Below are 22,808 nucleotides of genomic sequence, written 5' to 3'. Positions count from 1 at the left end.
TGCCCAGGGCCCACTAACCTTCGGGGGGCCCACTGGCAGTCATACTGTCGGTTTGGGGCTAGGGTGACAATGCCTTGCCCCAGAATGAGCAGTCTGAGTGAAGGAGGTCTCAGCCAATCAGGAGAGACTTCTCAACTCTCCTGATTGCCTGAGAGTTCAGAAGCCTCTCCTGATAGGCTGAGTTCCTCCTTCACACCAACTCAGAGTAAGCTGCAGCCAGCACCAGGTTTGTTTGTGTGACTGTGTTTGTCAGTTTGTCACAGTGTTTGTTTGTGTGACTGTGTTTGTCACTGTGTTTGTTTGTCACTGTGTTTGTCTGTTTGTGAGACTGTGTGTGTAATGTCTGGTAATAGAGGAGTTAATGCTCTGAATGTACTCATGCCTGGTATTAGAGGGGTTAACATTCTATATCTACTCATGTCTGTGATGAGTGTATGTATATTATTAAATCTGAAATCAACATGGTTTCCAAGGCTTCTTAGTAATTAATATATAATAGTATATGTGAATCAGGGTGTGTGTGATATACCGTATTTGCTCGATTATAAGACGAGGTTTTTTTCAGAGCAAATGCTCTGAAAAATACCCCTCGTCTTATAATCGGGGTCGTCTTCTAATCAGACCTCAAATAGAGGTCTGATTAGTAGACTAAGATCCAGATCCCCCGCACCGCTGCAGGGGACCTGGATCCTCCTGTCGTCGCCCCCCCCCCTCCCCACACACTTACCGGTGCTTCCGGAGGTGAAGTTGGCAGCGGGGGTTTGTATGCGTCCGTCGCAAATACCTTCCCCGACTGTCAGAGATTAGAGTTCCAGAGTTCCTGATCTCTGACAGCCGGGGAAGGTATTTGCGACGGACGCATACAAACCCCCGCTGCCAACTCCACCTCCTTCCGGCTGCCGCGGAATGAGACGTCAACCCGCTGCCCCGGCAATGCAGCAGGAAATTGGAAGCACCGGTAAGTGTGTGTGTGTGTGTGTGTGTGTGTGTGTGTGTGTAATGCCTTACACCCCTATATGCCACTCTGGCACTTAGGGGGTTAAAAGGCATATTATGGGGCAGAGTGGCATATAGGGAGGTATAAGGCATTTCAGGAGGCAGAGTGGCGTTAAGGGGGCATTTAATAGAGCACTCTGCCTCCTGAAATGCCTTATACCTCCCTATATGCCACTCTGCCCCATAATATGCCTTTTAACCCCCTAAATGCCAGAGTGGCATATAGGGGTATAAGGCATTTCTGGAGGCAGAGTGCTCTATATAATGCCTTTTAACTCCCTTAATGCCACTCTGCCTCCTGGAATGCCTTATACCTCCCTATATGCCACTCTGCCCCATAATATGCATTTTAACCCCCTAAATGCCAGAATGGGATATAGGGGTATAAGGCATTTCTGGAGGCAGAGTGGCACATAGGGGGTCAAAAGGCATACCATGGGGCACAGTGGCATATAGAGGGTTAAAAGGCATATCATGGGCCACAGTGCCATATTGGTGCGGCAAGCCTGGGGGCAGATGTGCGTAACTGGGGGACAGGTTGGAAAATACAAGAAATAAAAACAAAAAAAATATATTTTTCTCAATCATAGCTTTTATTAAAAAAAATAGTTTACATGAATTAACATTTACTGGTAAAACTTTTTTCCTTTAGGGTCGTCTTATATTCAGGCTTTTTCTTTTTTTCCTAAGTTAATATTCAGATTTTGGGGGGTCGTCTTATAATCAGGGTCGTCTTATAATCGAGCAAATACGGTATATATATATATATATATATATACATATTTATATAATATATAAAATGTATTTTATGTGTATGTGACGGTGTGCATCAGTGTATAAATATATGTATTATTTTTATATATATATATATATATATATATATATATATATATATATATATATATATACACCTGTTTGTGTAATCTTACCTGCTTTATAGTGTGTCCCTGAATGACAGAAAAAAAATGTGGTCACCCTATTTGGGTGACCACATTTTCACCCGCGGCGGCGTCCAGCGACCATCTTTGAATATTTTTTTTTATAAATTTTGTTTTGAATTTTATAATCAACTAATTTTCCTTTAGCTGCTTTCCCCCACTATACAGCACCTATCCCCTCCACTACACTACCATTCCCCCTCACTACAGCACATTTCCCCCCACAGTGTGGGGGGGCAGTGGCTGTAGTGGGGGGAATAGAGGCTAGTAGTGGTGGGAACAGGGCTAGTGGGCCCTCCACTACAAGCCCCCTGCCCCCCCACTACAATCCCCTGTCTGTCAGGTGTACTTCATTGGTTGATGGCAGAGGAGGCCCCTGCAGGCGACCAATAGGGTTGCTCGTACGGGCATTTAAACTCCTGGCACCAAAGCTGCTGCGTAGTCTGTACCACGTTAACCCCGTATTAACCCCTTCTAAAAAAAATGGAAAAAACTAAGAAAAAAACGAACAAGAAAAATGCAAACGTATATTTGCCCGAACCGAAGACAGGAACTGGCAAATATTCGCGGAATACGAAGATTTCTTCCCCCACGAAGGCGAACACGAAGAGTTGGCCGGCGCCCAAGTCTCCTAAAAACCGTGTACAATGAACAGTGGGTTAACAGAAAATGTACAGAGAAAAACACGTAAGCCTTTAATGTAGTGCACACTGTAGCTTGGACAAGTACAATTATTAAACTGACAATGGATGGATGTGAGCCTCATGTTCCCAGGAAGCTACGTGGATGAGACCTGTCATGCAACAGACAACTGCCCTAGAGAAGCTCATGTTTTTGTTGATGTTTTGAGCAAATAGCACAAAATGTATAAATGTATTGGCCACATTAACACATAAAAGGCAAACACATCATTATTGTGTGCACATAAGATTGAGAACTTAACATCTGTACCGCTGCATCTACTTTCTTTCATAGATTAAAAGGCGTAAAAGCGGTTTAAAGGAAACATTTGCCCTAAGAGAAAAATGATTTCTAAGATTATTTCTATACAACCTAGATCAACACATCATTCTACATTGCTCTACAGATAGAAATACCTTTTCCAAATCCACAAATCCTTTAGTGAATACGTTTTGGATATATGGGTCAAAGGCAGACACAGCCGGTGCCTATAACACTAATATAATGCAAGTTCCAGTAGAAGAGAAATATGGGGAGTCTTGTTGGTAAATTGACAACCATCAGGTCTTAGTCAGGTCTTAGGTGTCCCCAATTTTTTTGGTACACAAGTGATCCTTCAAAGGCGGCAATGGAGACATCTGTTTTGAGTGATTTCTGTAAGTGTATTGCCAGATGTGCAAAGTGTTTGATTATATCATTCGCTTATTTTTAGGAAAAACGTATTTATTTATCTACTTCATAGTTTTGGGTTAATAAGCAACGTGGTCTTTGGCATAATTCATTTTAACAGCCTTCCAGGAATTTTTCCTCTAAAAACATACTACTATTTCAAGATTTTCTAAGAAGTGGCGTGTGTTTAAATTCCAAACGACAGCCTCAACTGTGATATACTCAAAAAATTATCTAAATTTCACATTAAAGATAATCCTCATATGTGGTACCAAAAAAAAGAGTCATGTTTTATTATGGAAACATTGTTTTGAGGGAGTCTGGATAAATAATAGCTTTGCCATGATGCCTAGCCTCTGGTATATACTGCCCGGCATATCCTCTATACAGAGGTAGAGGCCCAAAAATCCAATGCCACCAAGCTATTTGAAATCTTCAGTAGGACTAATGGTTGTGTCAATGTTTTTTTATTGATAGAAAAATCAATAACAATCACTGTGAAGAATATAAAAATGCCCACCATCCGTAAAATCTGTTTAGTATAGGAAAAATGTAGCATTCAATTATGGAGAGGCTCTTTGTGATAAAAGTAAATCATTTTAAAACCTTGTTAAATATTATATATGCAAGATATTTCATCCCATTTAAGGGTCTTTGTATTCTTAACTGGTGTTGTCATGGACGGTCGTAGCAATAGTAATTAATACCTGCGCTAGGCTAAACAGCAATACTCCTTAAGGGAGTATTATGTTGTGTATATGCCTTATAGATCAGATGCAAAGAATCCTTCAGGGAATAGGACCTGGATCCTCGGTGGAAGAATTGCAAATGTTATTAGCAATTAATTAGGCTAACAGTGAAGAGAAATGTGAAATGAGTCAGGTTCAGTATCCTAAAAATGGTTTTCAGCCCTCTCTCCATTACAGATGGATTAGAAGCACTAGACTACTAGATGTTTACGCAAGGAAGGGAGAGCCATGATAAAAGCTGATAAATGTGCTGATTTTGGTAAAATCATCGCAGAATATAGCGTAAGGAATGTGAGAATAATATTCCTTCTAATAAAAGAGGATGTTTACAGAGAATTTATGGTTTAGTCACTAAACTGTGAATTGCAGTTACTAAAGGATTATCCTGTGAGGGGCCATGTTGACCCTGCATAATGCATAGTTAGTCACTCATAGAAGATGTATGCCCTTCTTTCAGCTTCGTAGTGACATGTAGGAGATGAAATGTTTTCTCTCACAGTCCAATAATAAGCCCACGCTTTCCACTTTCTCCTAATGTTTTCTTCTTTGGATTGTGTTTTCCTTTTATATATCGTGTTTTCCTTTTATATTTAATAGTATACAGGTATATATTTTTCTTTTCTATTGAAGCACTCCAGTCCTATTTTCATGTTAAATGCATAACCAAGTGCATTTTGCATGGAATTCAGTGCAGGCGTTTTTTAATAATTGGAGTTCTTGAGTCTCCCTTAAACTCCTCCCCAGCTGCCTCTACTGAAAGCTGCAATCATACTATGGAATGCTTCTTGCACATGCTCAGTAGAACTCTTGTTGCAGTCGATCTGAACACTGATGTTCTTCTAGCATTCACAAAATTGGATGCTGCTTCAATTACTTCAATAGGATTGCTACTGAGCAATCCTAGTTCATAGTCAGGAAAAGGATAAAATAAGACAAAAGCCTAATTTTCCCCAGTAACTAAATGCATTAAAAAATAAAATTTTGGGAACTAGACTGTACATTTATATGAAGATTAGCACTAGGGTGAAATTAGGGATGAGAATCTGAACTGGCACTTTAAGGCCAGCAGCTGCTAAATTATGCAAGTATGGCCGCCAGTTGGATACACACAGCAATATGCTAGGCTCTTAACCTCTCGCAGATACTTAAGATCATGAAGAAAGATAACGATGTATGGTGCCGTCGGCCATTGGACCGCTAGGCTTTTGCCCAGTTTTCCAGATGTGTACAAAAGCATGTGTACGCCTTTAAAACATAGCCGATTATATTTTCTTCGTACAAAATAAACTTAGCCCATTATATATAATCAACCTACAAAATAACTAAATAGCTTTTTGAGAAACTAAATTGCTTAGATTCGATACTGAGCAATGCATTAATGCATCCTTTAAATAATGAAGTAGTTAAATGAGATTTAACGATTTTTTTGTACCGCTGTTCACTCAGCATACAAACACAATATGGGTTCTAGGATTTTCCAAATGTGAAACAAGTTTGCAGCTGCAGATACACAGCCTACTAGATTTTCTCTCTTTTTTTGGTCTCAGAACGTGAGTGTACTTTCAAGTTAGTCCCAGTGAGCTGGATCTGACATTTAGGCATGCAAGAAGCAAACTTTAATTAACTGTCTGTGCCAAGCAATACCACAATTAACATGCTAATGTAGACTGGATGTGAACCACATGAGAAACTGATATGGTGCACTCCTTCTAGAAGAGCTGTGTGATTACGAGCAAGCTTCAACCTGCTACTCGGCGCAAAATATGCCATGCTCATCACTTATGAATAGGATTCGGAAACATGCATTACTCAACAGACTGGTGATCAATTAAACCGTGCAAGCTAGAGGGACAGTTTAATGTCTCTGACACCCCTACTATAGAAGAATACATATTAAAGTAGCAAATGTATATAGGGGAATTCTGCAGAACCCCCCCCCCCGCATTTGAAAAACAGACAGGAATACCTGGAGTGTCAATGTATGCACAACATTCCTATAAGGCTCTTTTTATACATTTCAAACTATAAGTGATGCTTCTGTTTTAGAATTTACACCTTTAATACAAAAAAGTCACAAAGCCTAGTGCCAAAGGTCTTGTTTTTTAATATACATTGAAGTCAATTTTGCAATGAATTTTGCTACATACATTATTTAGTTTGCTACAGAGAGCAAATAAGACCTCATTTCTCACCTCCCCTGGCTGCCTCTAGTGAAAGCAAAAAGGAAGCCATATAAGCCCAAGAAAAAAAAATAGTTTTTAGTTAAAGTAGTGTGGTAAAGTGTATGGGAGAGTGGTTGATGGGATGTATATCTCACCTGGTTACCTCAGCCAGGCATGGTAGCAAACCCAGGTGCTCTCAGGTGAGGCTTCCTAAGCTCGTTACTGGGGAGGAAGCCTTATAAGAGAGGGCTGTTAGGTTTGCAAGAAAAAGGGAGAACCTGAATGAAGGAGCAGCTACAGCCAGCGCTGCAGCCCACCAGGTATGAAGCTTTACCCCATACAAAACTGGTTACTTTGCTTTGCGTCAGACCTTAGGCTGCTAGAGAGGTATCCTGCTGTTTAGTTAGAGCCGGACAGGCTTATAGTTTGTTTTGTTTACAAGGTGCTCTGTGACTACAACATCTAAATAAACACGCTTTTACGTTGGAAACCTGTGTGAAACCGTCATTGCCGCCCCATGCGTGAGCTGTCCCCTACAATTGGTGGAGAATGCGGGCACAGTGGTGCTAGGAGCAACGGCAGGACAAAACACAGCATCTGAATTTTGTGGACATTTAAAGGGCCGGAAGCATATGTCCTGAGTGAAGGCTGCAGCACTGTAAGGCCCATCCGGCACAATGGAGGAAGTGATAAAGCAGCTGATACAGGCTAACCTGAGACATGAGCAGGCCTTGGAACAGCAACGGAAGTTTCATGCAGAGGCTTTTCACGCCCAGCAACATGCGCAACAGCAGACTATGGCCCAACAACAGGAAACGAATCGCCTGTTAATGGAGCAGATTGCTGCGCTCAGAGAGACTGTTGTGGCTCAGTCCCAACAAGTGGAGGCAAGCCCCCTTGAGACTGTTAACGTGAGGAGGGCCGTTCAGCGGGGCTTACAAAAAATGACACCCGACGACGACGTTGAGGCATACCTCACCGTATTTGAGAGAGTGGCGGAGAGAGAGAGACTGCCAGTTGCAGAGTGGGCAGAAGTGATTGCACCCTTCCTGACTGGTGAACCGCAAAAGGCCTACTATGACCTCGGGGAGCAGGATGTCCGGGACTTTACAAAACTAAAAATGGAGATCCTTGCTCGCCTGGGTGTTACGCCCGCTGTTCGGGCCAAGAGAGTCCACTGTTGGAAATACACCATGGACAAGCCTGCCAGGTCCCAGATGTATGATCTGATTCATCTTGTACGCAAGTGGCTGGAACCAGAATCCACTACACCAGCCCAGATTGTGGAAAAGGTGGTAGTGGACCACTACCTCCGCGCCCTCCCGGCGGAGCTACAACGGTGGGTTGGGCATGGAGACCCCAGAACTGCTGAGCAGCTTGTCAACATGGTGGAAAGGTTCATAGCAACCGAGGACTTCCTCCGTGAGGTCCCTGCGGCACCAACACCTTACAAGACTGTCAGACCCGCGACATCTTTGGGTAAGAGAGTTCCAGCTGGAGGTGTATGGAAAAATGTGAGAGGGAGCAGGGATCTAGAGTTTGGGCAAGGGCAAAAGACTGATCCTGAACCCCTGGGACCCCACAATCCTAGAAAGGGCTCCCTACTAAGGAGGCCAGGGACCCCCCAGTGCTGGAGGTGCCATGAGTGGGGACACATAGCCGCCTATTGCCCTCTTAACTCAGAGCCCATGGTGTGTGACGCTAGTCGGCGTCAGTCCCTGTTTGCAGAACCTGTTTGTGCAGCCATTCCAGAATCAGAGACTGAGCCGCATTTTTGTATGGTGAAGATAGGTGACTGCTCCGTGAAGGCACTTTTGGACTCGGGTAGCCTGGTGACTTTGGTTCGGGCTGGCCTTGTGACTATGGACTACGTGCCGAACAAGCACATAAGAGTGCTATGCATCCACGGGGATATTGTAGCTTACCCTGTGGCCCCCATTAAGTTGGTGACCCCATCTGGAACTGTGACCTACGAAGTCGGAGTTGTAAAAAGACTTATGCATCCGGTTATATTAGGCCGCGATTTCCCATTGTTCTGGGAGTTGTGGAGAAGGGGGAACGTTTCTGCAGCTGGGGAACAAACTCCGGCAGAGTCTGTAACCCTCCCTGTAAATAATGGGTCAGGTGAGACGGCCATTGGGAACAATGATACCAGTAAGGGGCATGATGAAAAGGATCTAGGCCCACCTGAAATGTATAGTGAAGATTCTTTCCCCTTGCAGGTGTTAGCTGGGGAGGAAGAAGAAGAAACTTCCCTACCCGGCCAACAGGTCTTAGATTTAGAAATGTCTCGGGGTAACTTCGGGACAGAGCAAGTGAGAGACCCCACTCTGGGAACTGCACGGGCAAATGTCACGGTAGTAAATGGGGTACCACAGGAACCCGAAGCTGACCAGAAATTTCCGCATTTTGCCATGAATGGGGATCTAGTGTACCGGGTCACCAAAGTTAACAAGGAAATTGTGGAACAGCTTCTGGTGCCAAAACCATACCGACACCTGGTGCTGGACATAGCCCATAACCATGTGTTTGGGGGGCACTTGGGGACTAATAAAACACAAGAGAGGGTCCTCCAAAGGTTTTATTGGCCTGGGGTATATGAAGAAGTAAAAAGGTATTGTGAGTCATGCCCCACATGCCAGAAGAGTGCCCCAACACCACACTTCCGTAGCCCCTTGGTGCCACTTCCCATCATTGAAGTACCATTTGAGAGAGTTGCCATGGATTTGGTAGGGCCCATTGTCAAATCTGCTAGGGGACACCAATACATTTTGGTTGTCTTGGATTATGCTACCCGGTACCCAGAGGCGGTACCCTTAAGAAACATGGCCTCCAAAAATATTGCTAGGGAGTTGTTTTACATGTTCTCTCGCACGGGGATCCCTAAAGAAATTCTTACTGACCAGGGTACGCCCTTTATGTCACGGGTCATGAAAGACCTGTGTAAGTTGTTTAAAATCACTCACCTCCGTACCTCAGTGTACCACCCTCAAACAGACGGGTTAGTGGAGAGGTTTAACAAAACCCTAAAGCATATGCTAAAAAAGGTGGTAGAAAGGGATGGTCGGGATTGGGACTGTCTATTACCCTACCTCATGTTCTCTATCCGGGAGGTGCCCCAAGCGTCTACAGGGTTTTCCCCCTTTGAGTTAGTCTATGGCCGACATCCACGGGGTTTGTTAGATATTGCCAAAGAAACTTGGGAGACCGAGGCCACCCCATATAAGAGTGTTATTGAACATGTGGCTCAGATGCAGGAGCGAATAGCGACGGTGATGCCTATAGTTAAAACGCATCTGCAAAGAGCGCAGGAGGCCCAGAGCAGAATTTATAACAGATCTGCCAGGTTGAGGGCCTTTAATCCTGGGGACAGGGTCCTGGTTTTAGTGCCCACCGTCGAAAGTAAGTTTTTAGCCAAGTGGCAGGGTCCCTATGAGGTTGTAGAGAAGATGAGTGAGGTGAACTACAAGGTCCATCAACCGGGCAGGAGAAAACCCTTCCAGGTTTACCACGTAAACCTGATCAAGCCGTGGAAAGAGCGAGAGTCTTTGGGGGCGACCCAGGCAGGGGTCAAAGAAGTGGGGCAACCAGTTCCCCCAGTAACAATAGGAGAGGCACTGTCAGTGCCCCAGAAGCAGGAGGTGAGGGAGTTCCTGCAGGAAAACAGACGCAAGTTTTCAGACATACCGGGCCGTACCCACCTCATAAAACACCATATTAAAACTGAGCCTCACAGTAAAGTGAACCTGAAGCCATACAGGATACCAGAAGCCCGTAGAGAGGCGGTATCCACGGAGGTCAGGCGCATGCGTGAATTAGGTGTTATTGAGGAATCTACTAGTGAATGGTCAAGCCCCATAGTGCTAATCCCAAAGCCCAACGGGACGTGGAGGTTCTGTAATGACTTCAGGAGATTAAATGAGGTCTCAAAGTTTGATGCGTACCCCATGCCCCGAGTGGATGAACTGGTTGAGAGGCTTGGGAAGGCAAGGTACATTACAACACTTGACCTTACAAAGGGCTATTGGCAGATACCGTTAACTGAGGAGGCTAAAGAGAAGACTGCCTTTTCCACTCCAGAGGGCCTGTTCCAGTATGTTGTGATGCCATTTGGGTTACATGGGGCCCCTGCTACCTTTCAGAGGCTGATGGATCTGATTTTGAGACCACATCGTGATTATGCCGCTGCTTACCTGGACGATGTGGTAATTTTTTCGTCTGACTGGAAAAGTCACCTCGGTAAGGTACAGGGCGTGTTAGACTCCATTAGTGATGCAGGCCTAACCATAAACCCTGAAAAATGTGCAGTGGGTCTGGAGGAAGCAAGATACCTGGGTTATATCATTGGTAGGGGGCTGGTTAAACCCCAGATCAATAAGATTGAGGCGATACAGAACTGGCCTAGGCCAGTAACAAAGAAACAAGTGAGGGCTTTCCTTGGCATAACCGGGTACTACCGTCGGTTCGTGCCCAATTTTGCCTCCATGGCCACACCATTGACAGACTTAACAAAGGGTGGTAAGTCAGTGATGGTAAAGTGGAACCCCGAGGCAGAAAGGGCTTTTCAGAGTCTGAAGTCTGCCCTGTGTGACCAGCCAGTGCTCGTTTCCCCTGATTTTAGGAAACCGTTTCTGGTTCAGACAGACGCGTCTGCTAGAGGTTTGGGGGCAGTTTTGTCACAAGTGGTTAATGGGGAAGAACACCCAGTGCTGTTCTTGAGTAGGAAACTGACCCCAGCCGAGGAAAATTATGCCATAGTGGAAAGGGAGTGTCTCGCCATCAAGTGGGCGTTGGAGTCTCTGAGATATTATCTCCTGGGCAGGGAATTCGTGTTGGTGACTGACCATGCTCCTCTGGCATGGATGAAACAGAATAAGGAGAGGAATGCAAGAGTGACCAGATGGTTTCTCTCCTTGCAAAATTTTAGATTTACAGTGGAGCATAGACCAGGGAAGTTACATGGGAATGCGGATGCGTTGTCCAGGGTGTACTGTATGGTTGCTGACGCTGTCCAGACCTCTGGTCTGGAGTCGACGGGGGGGATATGTGGTAAAGTGTATGGGAGAGTGGTTGATGGGATGTATATCTCACCTGGTTACCTCAGCCAGGCATGGTAGCAAACCCAGGTGCTCTCAGGTGAGGCTTCCTAAGCTCGTTACTGGGGAGGAAGCCTTATAAGAGAGGGCTGTTAGGTTTGCAAGAAAAAGGGAGAACCTGAATGAAGGAGCAGCTACAGCCAGCGCTGCAGCCCACCAGGTATGAAGCTTTACCCCATACAAAACTGGTTACTTTGCTTTGCGTCAGACCTTAGGCTGCTAGAGAGGTATCCTGCTGTTTAGTTAGAGCCGGACAGGCTTATAGTTTGTTTTGTTTACAAGGTGCTCTGTGACTACAACATCTAAATAAACACGCTTTTACGTTGGAAACCTGTGTGAAACCGTCATTGCCGCCCCATGCGTGAGCTGTCCCCTACAGTAGATACTTTTTATTGGACCAACATAGAAAAAGATATAAAAAGATATAAAGTTACATAAACATTTTGGACCTTTACAGTGTTTTCTTTGTTGGTTTAATAAAAGGAATCTGCAGAAAGCAGGATGCATATTTAAAGCACACTTTCTGCAGCAGTCCCGTAGCGCTCTCATTGAAATAAATAGCAGCAGCCATTCAATGCATACTAGCGGTGCCTTTGCTCACACTGATTTTAAAGTCAGCTGTACATCCCATTGCAGGAAGCATACTTAAGTACTCTTCCTGTAGAGGTAGCCATCAGGATGAGGAATATGAGACAGAAGTCTCATTTTCTAAAACCAAGAACAAAGAAAGCATACATGCCACAAGAGATGGCAGAGATCGGTGATGCTTGATGGTTGCTGACATTTCATATATTTTGTCAGGGCAGGCAAATGGGCTTCTAGGAGTTATTGGTAATTAAATCTTATTGCCTTGGAAAGACAGGTGCATCCTTTTCAGCAAGAGGCAGGTAAAATGATAGGTTTGCTGAAGCTTCCCCCTCCTCCCGTAAATTGAATATGTCGATGCATTAGCCAAAATTTGCCCTTACTGAAAATGCTGGGCTCTATCCTTATTTGAGTTAATAGTAACAAACCCTTATGATCCACTCAGCAAGCATTTTCTATTACTTGTTAGGATGAGAAAATCACTTTTACAACTAGAAATCACTTTTTTATAAACAGATGTTTATTTTAAAATGCGACCGTTTATTAATTTATTTATTGACTTTTATCGAAATAATAAATTTTTTTTTTCATTAGGCCATAACAATGAACATAATAAAAAGAAAACACCCATATTTATGAAGGTAAAACAGGAGTGTTCCTGGAGCAAAGTGTTTCATTTGAGGTGGTCATCAGTGACACCTCATCTGTTTACATGGTGATTAGTCCTCATTTACTACTGTCCCCCCAAAACAGCTCCCATTTTGCCTTGATTAATATGACCCATAACTACCTATATCAGCTGTTAGGTTGTGGGCACATGAATGTTTATAAAGCAGATTTCAAATTATCCAGGCTATTCCAATTCAAAACATATTCATTATTTTTAATAAACTTTTAATTTTTTTTTAAGAGAAATGCGTAACATTTTGTCTTGCCTAAATAATAGATCTTTACCAACCACAAAATGTAACCCATTCCCCTTCAAAGCATCATAAATTATTCATTACACTTGCACGTAGAAGACTAAAATAAGGAAGAAACATTGATTTCACATTTGTCAAGTTGTTACACTGGGGTATATGAGACAACGACAAGTTTGCTATTAAACGTTAATTTAATTTATTCCATCATTCTGACATTTTCATGATGTTTGCTTCCATCTGAAGTTTAATCACATACACATGTTTGCCATAATCCCATTTCCCGAACAATATTCCGATGCATATAATTCCCTGCAGGCGTTAGGGTGAAAATATAAATAAGGCTCCATATTTCACAACAAGGAAAAGCTGTAGGGAATAGTCAGACGCCTTGGCAAGAACAAGAACTTCAATGAAAAAAATGCATGTGCGAATATATATATATATAAATATATACAGTACATACAGTATATATATATATATATATATATATATATATATATATATTCTTAATATAGATATTCATTGTAAACGTGATATCACTCAGATATCATCACATATCTAAGAGTATGCAATTGAGTACACTGTACCATACTCCCCAAAATGTCAGGTGTCCAAAACAAGACACCTTTGTTGGGAGAGGTTACGCAGGGCCAGGAGCAGTTACCCTACCTCTTGCGAGTTATTGTCAAACACTAGAATGGGATGGTCAAGGATGTTCAGAGCATGTTCAATGGGACTGTTCCCAAAACTGTCCCACAGAAAATGGAGCACCTTTAGTAGCAGTTTTAGCTCCTGAGATCCAGCTGAATGCCTCATCCTTGTCCTGACATTTTGTGCCACTGATCGGCTTCTTGAAGCTGCGCAAACAGCGGTGCTCATTATTATAGATCTGGGCTCAAGCAAGCCTTCATAGTTGTGGTGCTGAGCATACATAGAGCAACCAACATAAACGTTTCAAGCCCAAAATTGCCCAAAATGCTCCAAATACCTTTGGACAACATCGTCTTAGAAGTCATCAGGGAAGGTCTGATATCCAGTCAAAATGGAGGAACAAATCTACCATGAAGTTGTAGGGGGAAAAAAACTGGTACCTGAATCTATCTTTTAGTAATGGTAGAGAGTAATATTAAATATATCCTTATCATAATATGTATATGATTGTCTACTCTGTTCCGTCCATTCATTCACCGATGCATGACTCCAGTATATTTATCTACTTCCTGCACGGTAGACCACTTGATGTCGTTTTTTGTACCTCTTTGGTGCTTTAAGAGTTAATACGCAAGTCTCGCTGATAGTAACAGTGTATATCTTATATGTTTCCTTGTGCTCTTTTTTCCATTCAGTCACATCTAAAAGTAACTCTTGTCCCCTGACAGCTCCACATACTCCATGTTATTAAGTTATAAAGACATTTGAGACCCAACAAACCTGAGTGTGATTGATCTGTAAGTATTTTATCATTACTTTATACGGATACACTCCCTCGCTTTAATATGAGCTGCTGTACTTAATATGTATCTAGCACCGGCTTCATGAAAACCGTTCTGCACAGAACACCAGCATCAGCAAGAAAAAATCTAATTTGAATTTATATTGTATGTCAGGCACTGATGCAGGAAAATGGGATGAAAAAAATAAACAAAGAGGAAACTGCTCACAGATGATACATTAAATAGAAGAACAGAGAGTAAACCATTAGTGTGACTTCTATAATAACCGAGACTTTAGTATTTAAATGTGATTTGAGGTTGTATCACTATATAGTATAATACTATAAAGTATTCAAAGCCAAGCTTATAAAATAGACACTAATATAGCATGCACTTGGAGGGCTACTGGAGAAATGACCCTCATGGACCTCTCATGGGACCATCCCAACTTAGCATTCGTTCTAATGTAAGTCCATATATCCTCAAAGTTGATGTGTTAGAAGCAGGAGAAATTGGCAAGCGTAAGGATCTGAGCGAATTTGATAAGGGCCAAATTGTAACAACTGGGTCAGATTATCTCCAAAACCGCAGCTCTTATGGGGTGTGCCTGGTCTGCAGTGGTCAGTACCTATGAAAAGTGGTTCAAGGAAGGAAAAGCGGTGAGCGGCATCAGGGTCATGGGCGGTCAAGGCTCAAGAATACACAGTGCATCGCAGTTTGTTGCGTATTGGGCTGCGTGGACCCCTGTCCACTGACGAAAGCGCCTACAGTGGGCACGTGAGCATAAGAACTGCGCCACGGAGCAATGGAAGAAGGTGGCCTGGTCTGATGAATGACATTTTCTTTTACATCACATGGATCAAAATAGCATTTAGGAGTGCTACTGACATTGTTGTTAATGTTAAATGGGACCAAAGCTAACATGAAATGGTAATAACTCCATAGAACATTTGATTCCGTTTCTTTTCTTAGCCTGTGTAAGGTTAACATAGGTTTTCTGCCTTTACATAGCTTAGTGGAAATGGATAAAAGTGCTTCCAAACAATAACCACTCACTCTATTGACTCGTCTACAATGGTGCTCTTAGATACAGGATACAATTCTACTCTTTTATTTCTAGAAAATAATAGAACTGTACAGAATCTGAATAGAACAACAATATATGTCGTGTGAATAAAGAAAAAGTAACAACAATTTGTTCTCAGGATAAAGATGTCATTAACACACACACACATACACACATATATTGATGCATAACAGGGGGTGAATCAAACATGCTCCCTGTAGCACCGCTGCTCATATTTAAAAGGCTTGGATTTCACGTCATATCTCAGCGCTCAGCAGTAAGGACGGTGGGGCTGAGGGAGCGACTGGTGGTGCTGCGCATGGTTAGCACTGGAGATAACTAAAACATTACATATACATGCACTCGTGTAAGTCATTAGCATGTATGCAATATTTACAGAAATATCTTCCGCCAAGTATGTAGCAACCACTGGTCCTGGACATTGTCGGTCAAGTAGTGGAGTCCAGGGGAGAGGTGAAGAGTAAAGCACTTGGAGGTCAGTCACTTGATGTCTATATTTAAAAAATAAGAATAATAATCTTCAACATTGATTTATGTCTACAAAATGATATGCTTATGTGCAGTGCAGTTTTACTGCGTGTTTCGCATACAGCGTAACTATACTAGAGCCTGACCGGACATCTCTGTGTCTGCCTTATCACTTCTTGGTAGTCTGCGTCCAGCGGCTATACAGCCGTCAATGTGAAGCCCATGAATTGTGCAACCAAAATGTCAAGCGGCATAACGCAGGGAAGGTTTTTAATTGATATAAGGGCTCTCGGTCTATGGGTTATTCTATGAGAGGTGAATGGATAATATTTTATGTCTTGAAATCTAGTGTAGCATAGACTAGTGTCTATATAGAGGTTTATTTTATGTAAATGTTCACCATCATTCGTGTCAATGGAACTCAACATGGATTTATACATGCCGGCTCCTATCTCTTGCTCAAGATAATTGCTCTGTTAATACTCCTGCATCACTATCTGTCAAATGGTGAAGACTTTTACTGCGCTCAACATATATTGTCCATTATTTAAGTATTTCTAATGCTGCTCATTATGCACAAAGCCATCTGTGGATTTCAACAACTGATTAAACTTATTAAAAGACGAAGGCACCTACTGATTTGAACAGATTGTTTTGTATTATATTATTTTTCTGTTTCATTTGACTATACCCATAGAAGGAATAGGGTGTCATTTTACGTAACTGTCGTAAAAGCCCCATTCCCGGAGTATTTCCTTCCTTGCCGTGTGTTTTGATGTTCCATTATTCCAGACGAGAACCAGTAAGGTTTAATCCTAAACCCTGCCGCTAGGGGAGAATGCATCTATAACTGGCTTTGCTGCCCGGCTGTAGCTAGGAACAGTCACAAGGAAAACACAGCTCGTTAAGTGTTAAAACAGAGATCTGCTGAGCAAGCATTCTTTTTTTTATTGATCCCTGAAAAATAGACATTCTTGACCCTACTGCCGCTATACAGAGCTGCAGTTTCATGCACCCTGAATAATTCAACCCATTGTTTCTAATTCTCTATTATTAGGGTTCTTCTTTGTGTTCCCTACAGTGCTATATAGAGAATACACATAAAATACTACGGAACAAGTTACAAGTGACGCCCAGAAATATACCGAAAACCTCGCCTCACACCTGCAAAAACATGTAAACAGATAAACGTATCAAAACAGGAGTTAATATGAGAAAAAATAAATAAACAAGGGTGAGCATCACGTTTCATATACTTATTATACATCAGAAATAATTCTTACTATACCGAGATGTTTTTTTTGTTTGTTTTCACAGAAAGCCTGGTAGGTAAATGGAACAGCTTCCCAGCAGAAGTGGTAGAAGCTAATACAGTAAGGGGCTTTAAACATGCATGCGATAGACATGAAGCTATCCTGAATCTAAGACAAGACAAAGGACTGATTAAGGTCTGAGTCTCTAAGTCAGGAAAAATGAGCAGACTAGACTGAATGGTTCGTATCTGCCATCAAATTCTTTGTTTCTACCTTGAATTAGAATCTAGAAATCAAGTTCATCTCAAACACTTCAATGCAAAATTATGGCCAATGGTCGGAGTTTAGTTGTTATCCTCACCTTCTCTAAGCAATTGACGACAGAGATCAGATCCGAAAAACTGGGGTCAGCCGAGCCAGCACGTATCTGTCTTATCTGTCTCTATCAGTATCTAATTTAACCCCTTTATACCTGAGTGCAGCATCCGTTATGCTTTTCGGTGAGACCCTGCCGGAAAATGTTTTGCTTCCTCTGTATCTTCTCAGAGGCTCTGAATCAAAATCCAGCCAGGAGTCGCGTAACACAAAGCTATTAAAGCCAAAAGTTTTCTTGTGTTGTTTTGTGTGTTACTTTGTAGCATTTCCTCAATGTGTTTAATGTTAGATTAGCAAATGTCCTTAAATGTATTATCTTAAAGAATCAACCCAGCGCTGGAAATCACTGGTGTTCTAGTTCTGTTTATTTAATGTTCTCTCTGTAGGTTTGTCAGATTTAGTCTGATTTGCTTTTGTCTGCATTACCTATATACTTTCTGTAAAATGGAAGCTCGCAAATGAGGCCCACATCAACACATCATTCCTACTGGGAACATCGTATCAAAGGGCCAGAAGACCTGATTGTAAGCTCACGCGCAGACTCCTCAACTCCTGTTTCTGTATAATTAGGCGATGACTTTAAATTGAACAGTGCTACTGATTGTGTTAGCAAAGATTAATAATAATAATCAGAATAATAATCTACATTTGTCATCTTACTTTACATCTGCTCCTCAAGCGCGTGACCAAAGTGTTTCATGGACATTGTCCTGTCCCCCTGAAGCTTGAATGTAGGCTGCACTAATGGCAGCCCCGGGGCGACGTTATATCTCTCTTCCTGGATTGTACCCGCATCGTCTTGGCAGACACTACACTACACACACTACAGATTGTATAGGTAGGTGTGCAGCTCCTCTTTAACCCCTAGGCTGCCGGTACGTACATGGTATGAAGGCTTGTAGCCTGCACAAAAGTGCTAGAATGCCAACTATGTACCACATAGCGGCACTCTCCGGGCCACTCCAAGTTATTATTAATTTATTGTTGTATATAGTGCCATCATATTCCGGAGCGCTGTACAATGGGTAGATAGGACATAGCAAGTAGTATATAACATAACAATCTGACAATCTCTGTAGAGTGAGGAGGCTGCTGGTTGGCTCCATCTTTACCTGTCCCTGGCGGAAAACATGCGCATTTAACTGACTTCTGGTAAAGAGGAAAGCCATTGTGTGTAGGATTGTTACCTGAGTGTAACTATAGCAAAACTAGTGGGGGGAAGGAGCTACACCATGATCAATGGGAGCACTTTCCGCACACAGGAGTATGTGTTCATTGAGCCAGCGCTGCAGCTGACTGGGGGTGCGTCGATGACATGCGGGGAACACATGTCCCGCATCTCCGGCAAGGAAAATAGCTGGGAGCGGGAGTGCTGTCCCCCCTATACATTCACAAGGGGGGCACCACAGAAATCTAACAAGACCTCTCAGCTATCATATGCGTTATAGTGAATATGACGGCTGGAGTGTCATTTTAATAAAATATTTAAAATATGCTGTGAATATTTGCCAGTCATAGATAGAGAATTCTCTTTGAAATAGTTCAAATATTTTATCCTGAAAGCTACCCGTATTGTATAACTATGTCATATTAAATGTACAAAGTATCAGAGAGATATAATTATAGCTGCCAGAGGAGATATCAAAAATATTTCTGCTAGTAGGGCCGGATTTTGTTAATAATTATGAGCATATGAAACAATGGGATTTTTTCCCAATACCAATGGTACGAGCTATTATATTATTATTGTATTATACTTCAGTCATCATAAAATGATACAAACAATACATATATAGCGACAATTTAAAATTTTTGTTTAAGGTGCTATTTTTTGCCACTTTATTCATTTGTCGTTCAATAACAAACAGCTATTACTCCAATCCAAACATAATGTTCAGTAATCACATAACCTGACCACTGAGCACTTTCGCTAGTATTTACACTGCCAGAAATGTCTACTTAATATTCAAAAGACAAATGCAATTCAATTAAATATTTAATGGTGTTTGATCGAGGTAAGTTCTAGTGATTTAATCCAAAGTCAAATGAATTCCAAGCTGTGTAATTATCTCTCGGTATATCCGAGCTGAACAAGAGAACAGATCCAAGTTTCTTACTGAATCATCAGATTATTAAAAATAAAGATTAATTGGCGAGCATGTAACAAAGCAGCATATCGCACATTTCTTGGAGCTGGACCTCCGCACCTTTTGTTTCTGTAAATCTAAATTATGTGATACACTGCAAGTTATGCCCTGCATGCCCATTGTACAGCGATATCATTTAATAAATAATAACAATGAGGCTCTACTGGCCTATTTAATTCAAGTATTCAATAAAATTGATATCCTTTGGAATGATCGTTTTTGATGATGTCAAACAATGAAGTTCGGATTGTTACAAGAACATTAATATCATCTAGAAACAAATTAACATTAACGGAGCATAAAAACCCACTATTTGCGGTGTTAACATTTAACATACTATGCAGGAGTGTTTAATATATTTGCAAAAAAGGTTTGAATTTGTACGTGCTGCCTTCTGAGAATGAATGTGTCCCTGTATACAATCAAAGTGCCTTTTCCTGATCTGTGTTTTCTGTGTTTTTTTTTTTTAACAATCCCAAGATGTACTGCAGCAGCCTAGGTCTTTTGATTCATGCATGCCTATTTTTTTACTTCTCTTTTTGCAGAATTAGATTGTAAGCTCTTCAGGAGATGGCCTTTCCTAATGTAGTCATACCTGTTGTACCCCATTCATGAGGTCTGACTACTGTACTTATTATACTACCTTTTATTATATTTTAAAATTTAAAAGCCTCAAGTACATCTGTTAGCACTTAATAAATACAAATATAAATGCATATTATTATTATTATTTATTGTTTGTAGCGCCATCAAATTCCGTAGAGCTGTACAATGGGTCTACTAAGTGATTATATATATATATATATATATATATATATATATATATATATATGAAATATTTGTGTTGGTAACCATAAGTAATACTGTAGGTGAACAGGGTTTATTCAATTAAAGGAGAGACCTCAGATGAATGTAATTGTAATAGTTCCTGGCAGGTATAGCACATTATAGAGGTGACATGACGCTGCGCTGCCTGCAGATATCCGCTAGGGGCGCTGCACTGACTCCAGCACCAAACACCTGGGCACTGCACCCACTTGCTATGGCAACAAACAGGACGCTTTGGAGTCAGCATTTTCCTGCACACAATAGCCCTCTATGGCAATAAACCGAAATCTGCACCTCCCTGAGCACACACTTCATAGCCGCCAACCACATTCAGATGATCCACATTGTTTGCCCTTTGCTAAGATCCTGGCAACAGGCGTTCGACGCATTTTAATTCTTCATAACATTCGCTCTATCGAATTGCTAAAATGCCAATAGATGGAGTATTGGACGTTATCTTGGCATTTTCCGCGTTATTCCTCCCCTACGCCTATTCATTATGAATTAGAAGAAGGATCCCAACCCTTTCAATAGAAAAATCCGAGACATACATCAACTTCTGGTAGCCCTGTAGTAACGGACTACAAATCCCATCATGCAAATCAGCCAACCTATAACAGAGAAATGCAATAAAAAGGCACATCTGCAATCCATCTACTGACCCCCCTTGTTAGTACATATCGCTTATGTATTCTAATAACGCTGTAGCTGTCACCGCACACAATATGCACGGAATATTTCTGGCTGCTGGTTCTTCTTCGTGTCTATTCTGCCTGCCATGTGTCATTATGGGCAGCCACATAAGCAGAAGGTGTGATAGATCTGGGCTATCTATTCCCAAAATAGTACCGGCCCATGTGATGCCACATCAGGCTAACAATGCAACACCATGATGTGTAACTGGAAGCAATCATATCACACAAACAGCACACAGCGTCACCTCGAACAGAGGTCCGATCCGGTTTGTTTCCAGGTAGACCTGGATCCTGGTCTGCTGACGAGACGCCATCCCTTGGACCTTTAAACAGAGCCAGATGATCCTGACTGCGGGGGGCTCAGACGGTCGCACCTCGCTGAATGGGGTACTTTAAATGTGAAGGTAGATCCACGTCTGCTGGGTGGTGTCTCCGAAAACTTCACAAAGGCAGCAAAAGGCAATGCATTAAATGTAACGAATGGAAGAAACGCTCATCTGCCTGCCGGGAGAATCACATTCGTGGCAAACGAATCATTGTCTTACTCCTGGGTGAACGAAGAGTTGCAGTGAGCTTGGAGGAGAATGGAGAGTGCATGGTGCGGGCTGCCTGCCTCTTGTCTCACTGTAGTGCTTGGTTACAACAGAACAACAGCACCAGTTCCCCCCCCTCTCTCAGTCTTTCAGTCTCTCAGTCTCTCTCCCTCTCTCTTTCCCTCTTTCAGTCTCTCTCCCTCTCTCTTTCCCTCTTTCAGTCTCTCTCCCTCTCTCCCCGTCTTTCAGTCTCTCTCACTCTCTGTTCCCCTCTTTCAGTCTCTCTCCCTCTCTGTTCCCCTCTTTCAGTCTCTCGCTCTCTCTCTTTCTCTGGCCGAGACAAGGAAACCCCAGCGATGATTTCTTGCAGGACAAGTTGTGCTGTAAGTTATGCAGTAAAGCAGCCCCTGATTGGGTACTGGTAACCAGCACAGTATATTACCTCCCTCTCCACCTGTTTGTTATATATATATATATAAGGTAATGTGTGGCAGCACATATGGGACCTCTCTGCAGAGCAGTATCTAACATGATCTAAGAAGAACATATCTCACAAATGTGTGTCTTGGTTACAAATATCTCATTGGAGGTTTATGGAGGTGGCCATGCTTTGTCTGCATTATAATTTCACAAAATTATACTTTATGTTAAAATCTAGAGGGAACAATACAGGTATTTTTCAGCTCAGCTTTTATTTGATAAGAATTGTTTGTGTAGGATGGTTTGCTATAAATCTGTAACTGTAGTAGGCGTAAATGCCACCTTTGTCATTTTGCTGTGTGCCTTGTGTAGTTGCTGGATCACCACATGTTTTGGCTTGCTTTGTAATTCCACATATAGCCAGAAGGGTGTCTAGAGCACCTTATGATGCATTGACATGATGACTGCATCAGTACTGTTTTCCTTCTGTTTTGTATGCATTCCCTGAACATGCATTTTGGGCAGCACTAGATGTGGCTCTTTGGGTGTATTATCTACCAGATGAGTTTTGTGGTGCTTTTATTACAAAATAGCTTGGCTGTGAATGTTTCCTTAGAACATGGCCAAGAAAGGGAGCACAAGGTCTGAGTATACACTATTCCCTTGGGAAGTGTGCCTGCTATTCATTCTACGCTCTGGGATATGATGCCTTAAACAGAGACTTGTAAGGATAGACCTCTCGCTCTGACCACATGACCTAAGAAAAGTAA

General features: G+C 42.1%; 1 protein-coding gene across 2 annotated transcripts in view; it reads right to left on the bottom strand.

Moving 5' to 3' along the window:
- The window catches only part of C5H8orf34 (chromosome 5 C8orf34 homolog), a 91,144-nt gene extending 69,406 nt beyond the window's left edge, over positions 1-21,738 (bottom strand). For both annotated transcript variants that reach the window (XM_053468319.1, XM_053468320.1), the window contains exon 1: positions 21,331-21,738. In XM_053468319.1, the coding sequence (XP_053324294.1) occupies positions 21,331-21,399 (69 nt within the window). In that variant the 5' untranslated portion in view covers positions 21,400-21,738. The remainder of the gene's footprint in view (positions 1-21,330) is intronic.
- Positions 21,739-22,808: the final 1,070 nt, after the last annotated feature.

This window comes from Spea bombifrons, chromosome 5 (assembly GCF_027358695.1).
Source record: "Spea bombifrons isolate aSpeBom1 chromosome 5, aSpeBom1.2.pri, whole genome shotgun sequence".
NCBI classification, from domain to species: domain Eukaryota; kingdom Metazoa; phylum Chordata; class Amphibia; order Anura; family Pelobatidae; genus Spea; species Spea bombifrons.
The sequence above is the reverse complement of the archived record's forward strand: the minus strand, read 5'-3'. Positions and strand labels throughout refer to the sequence as shown.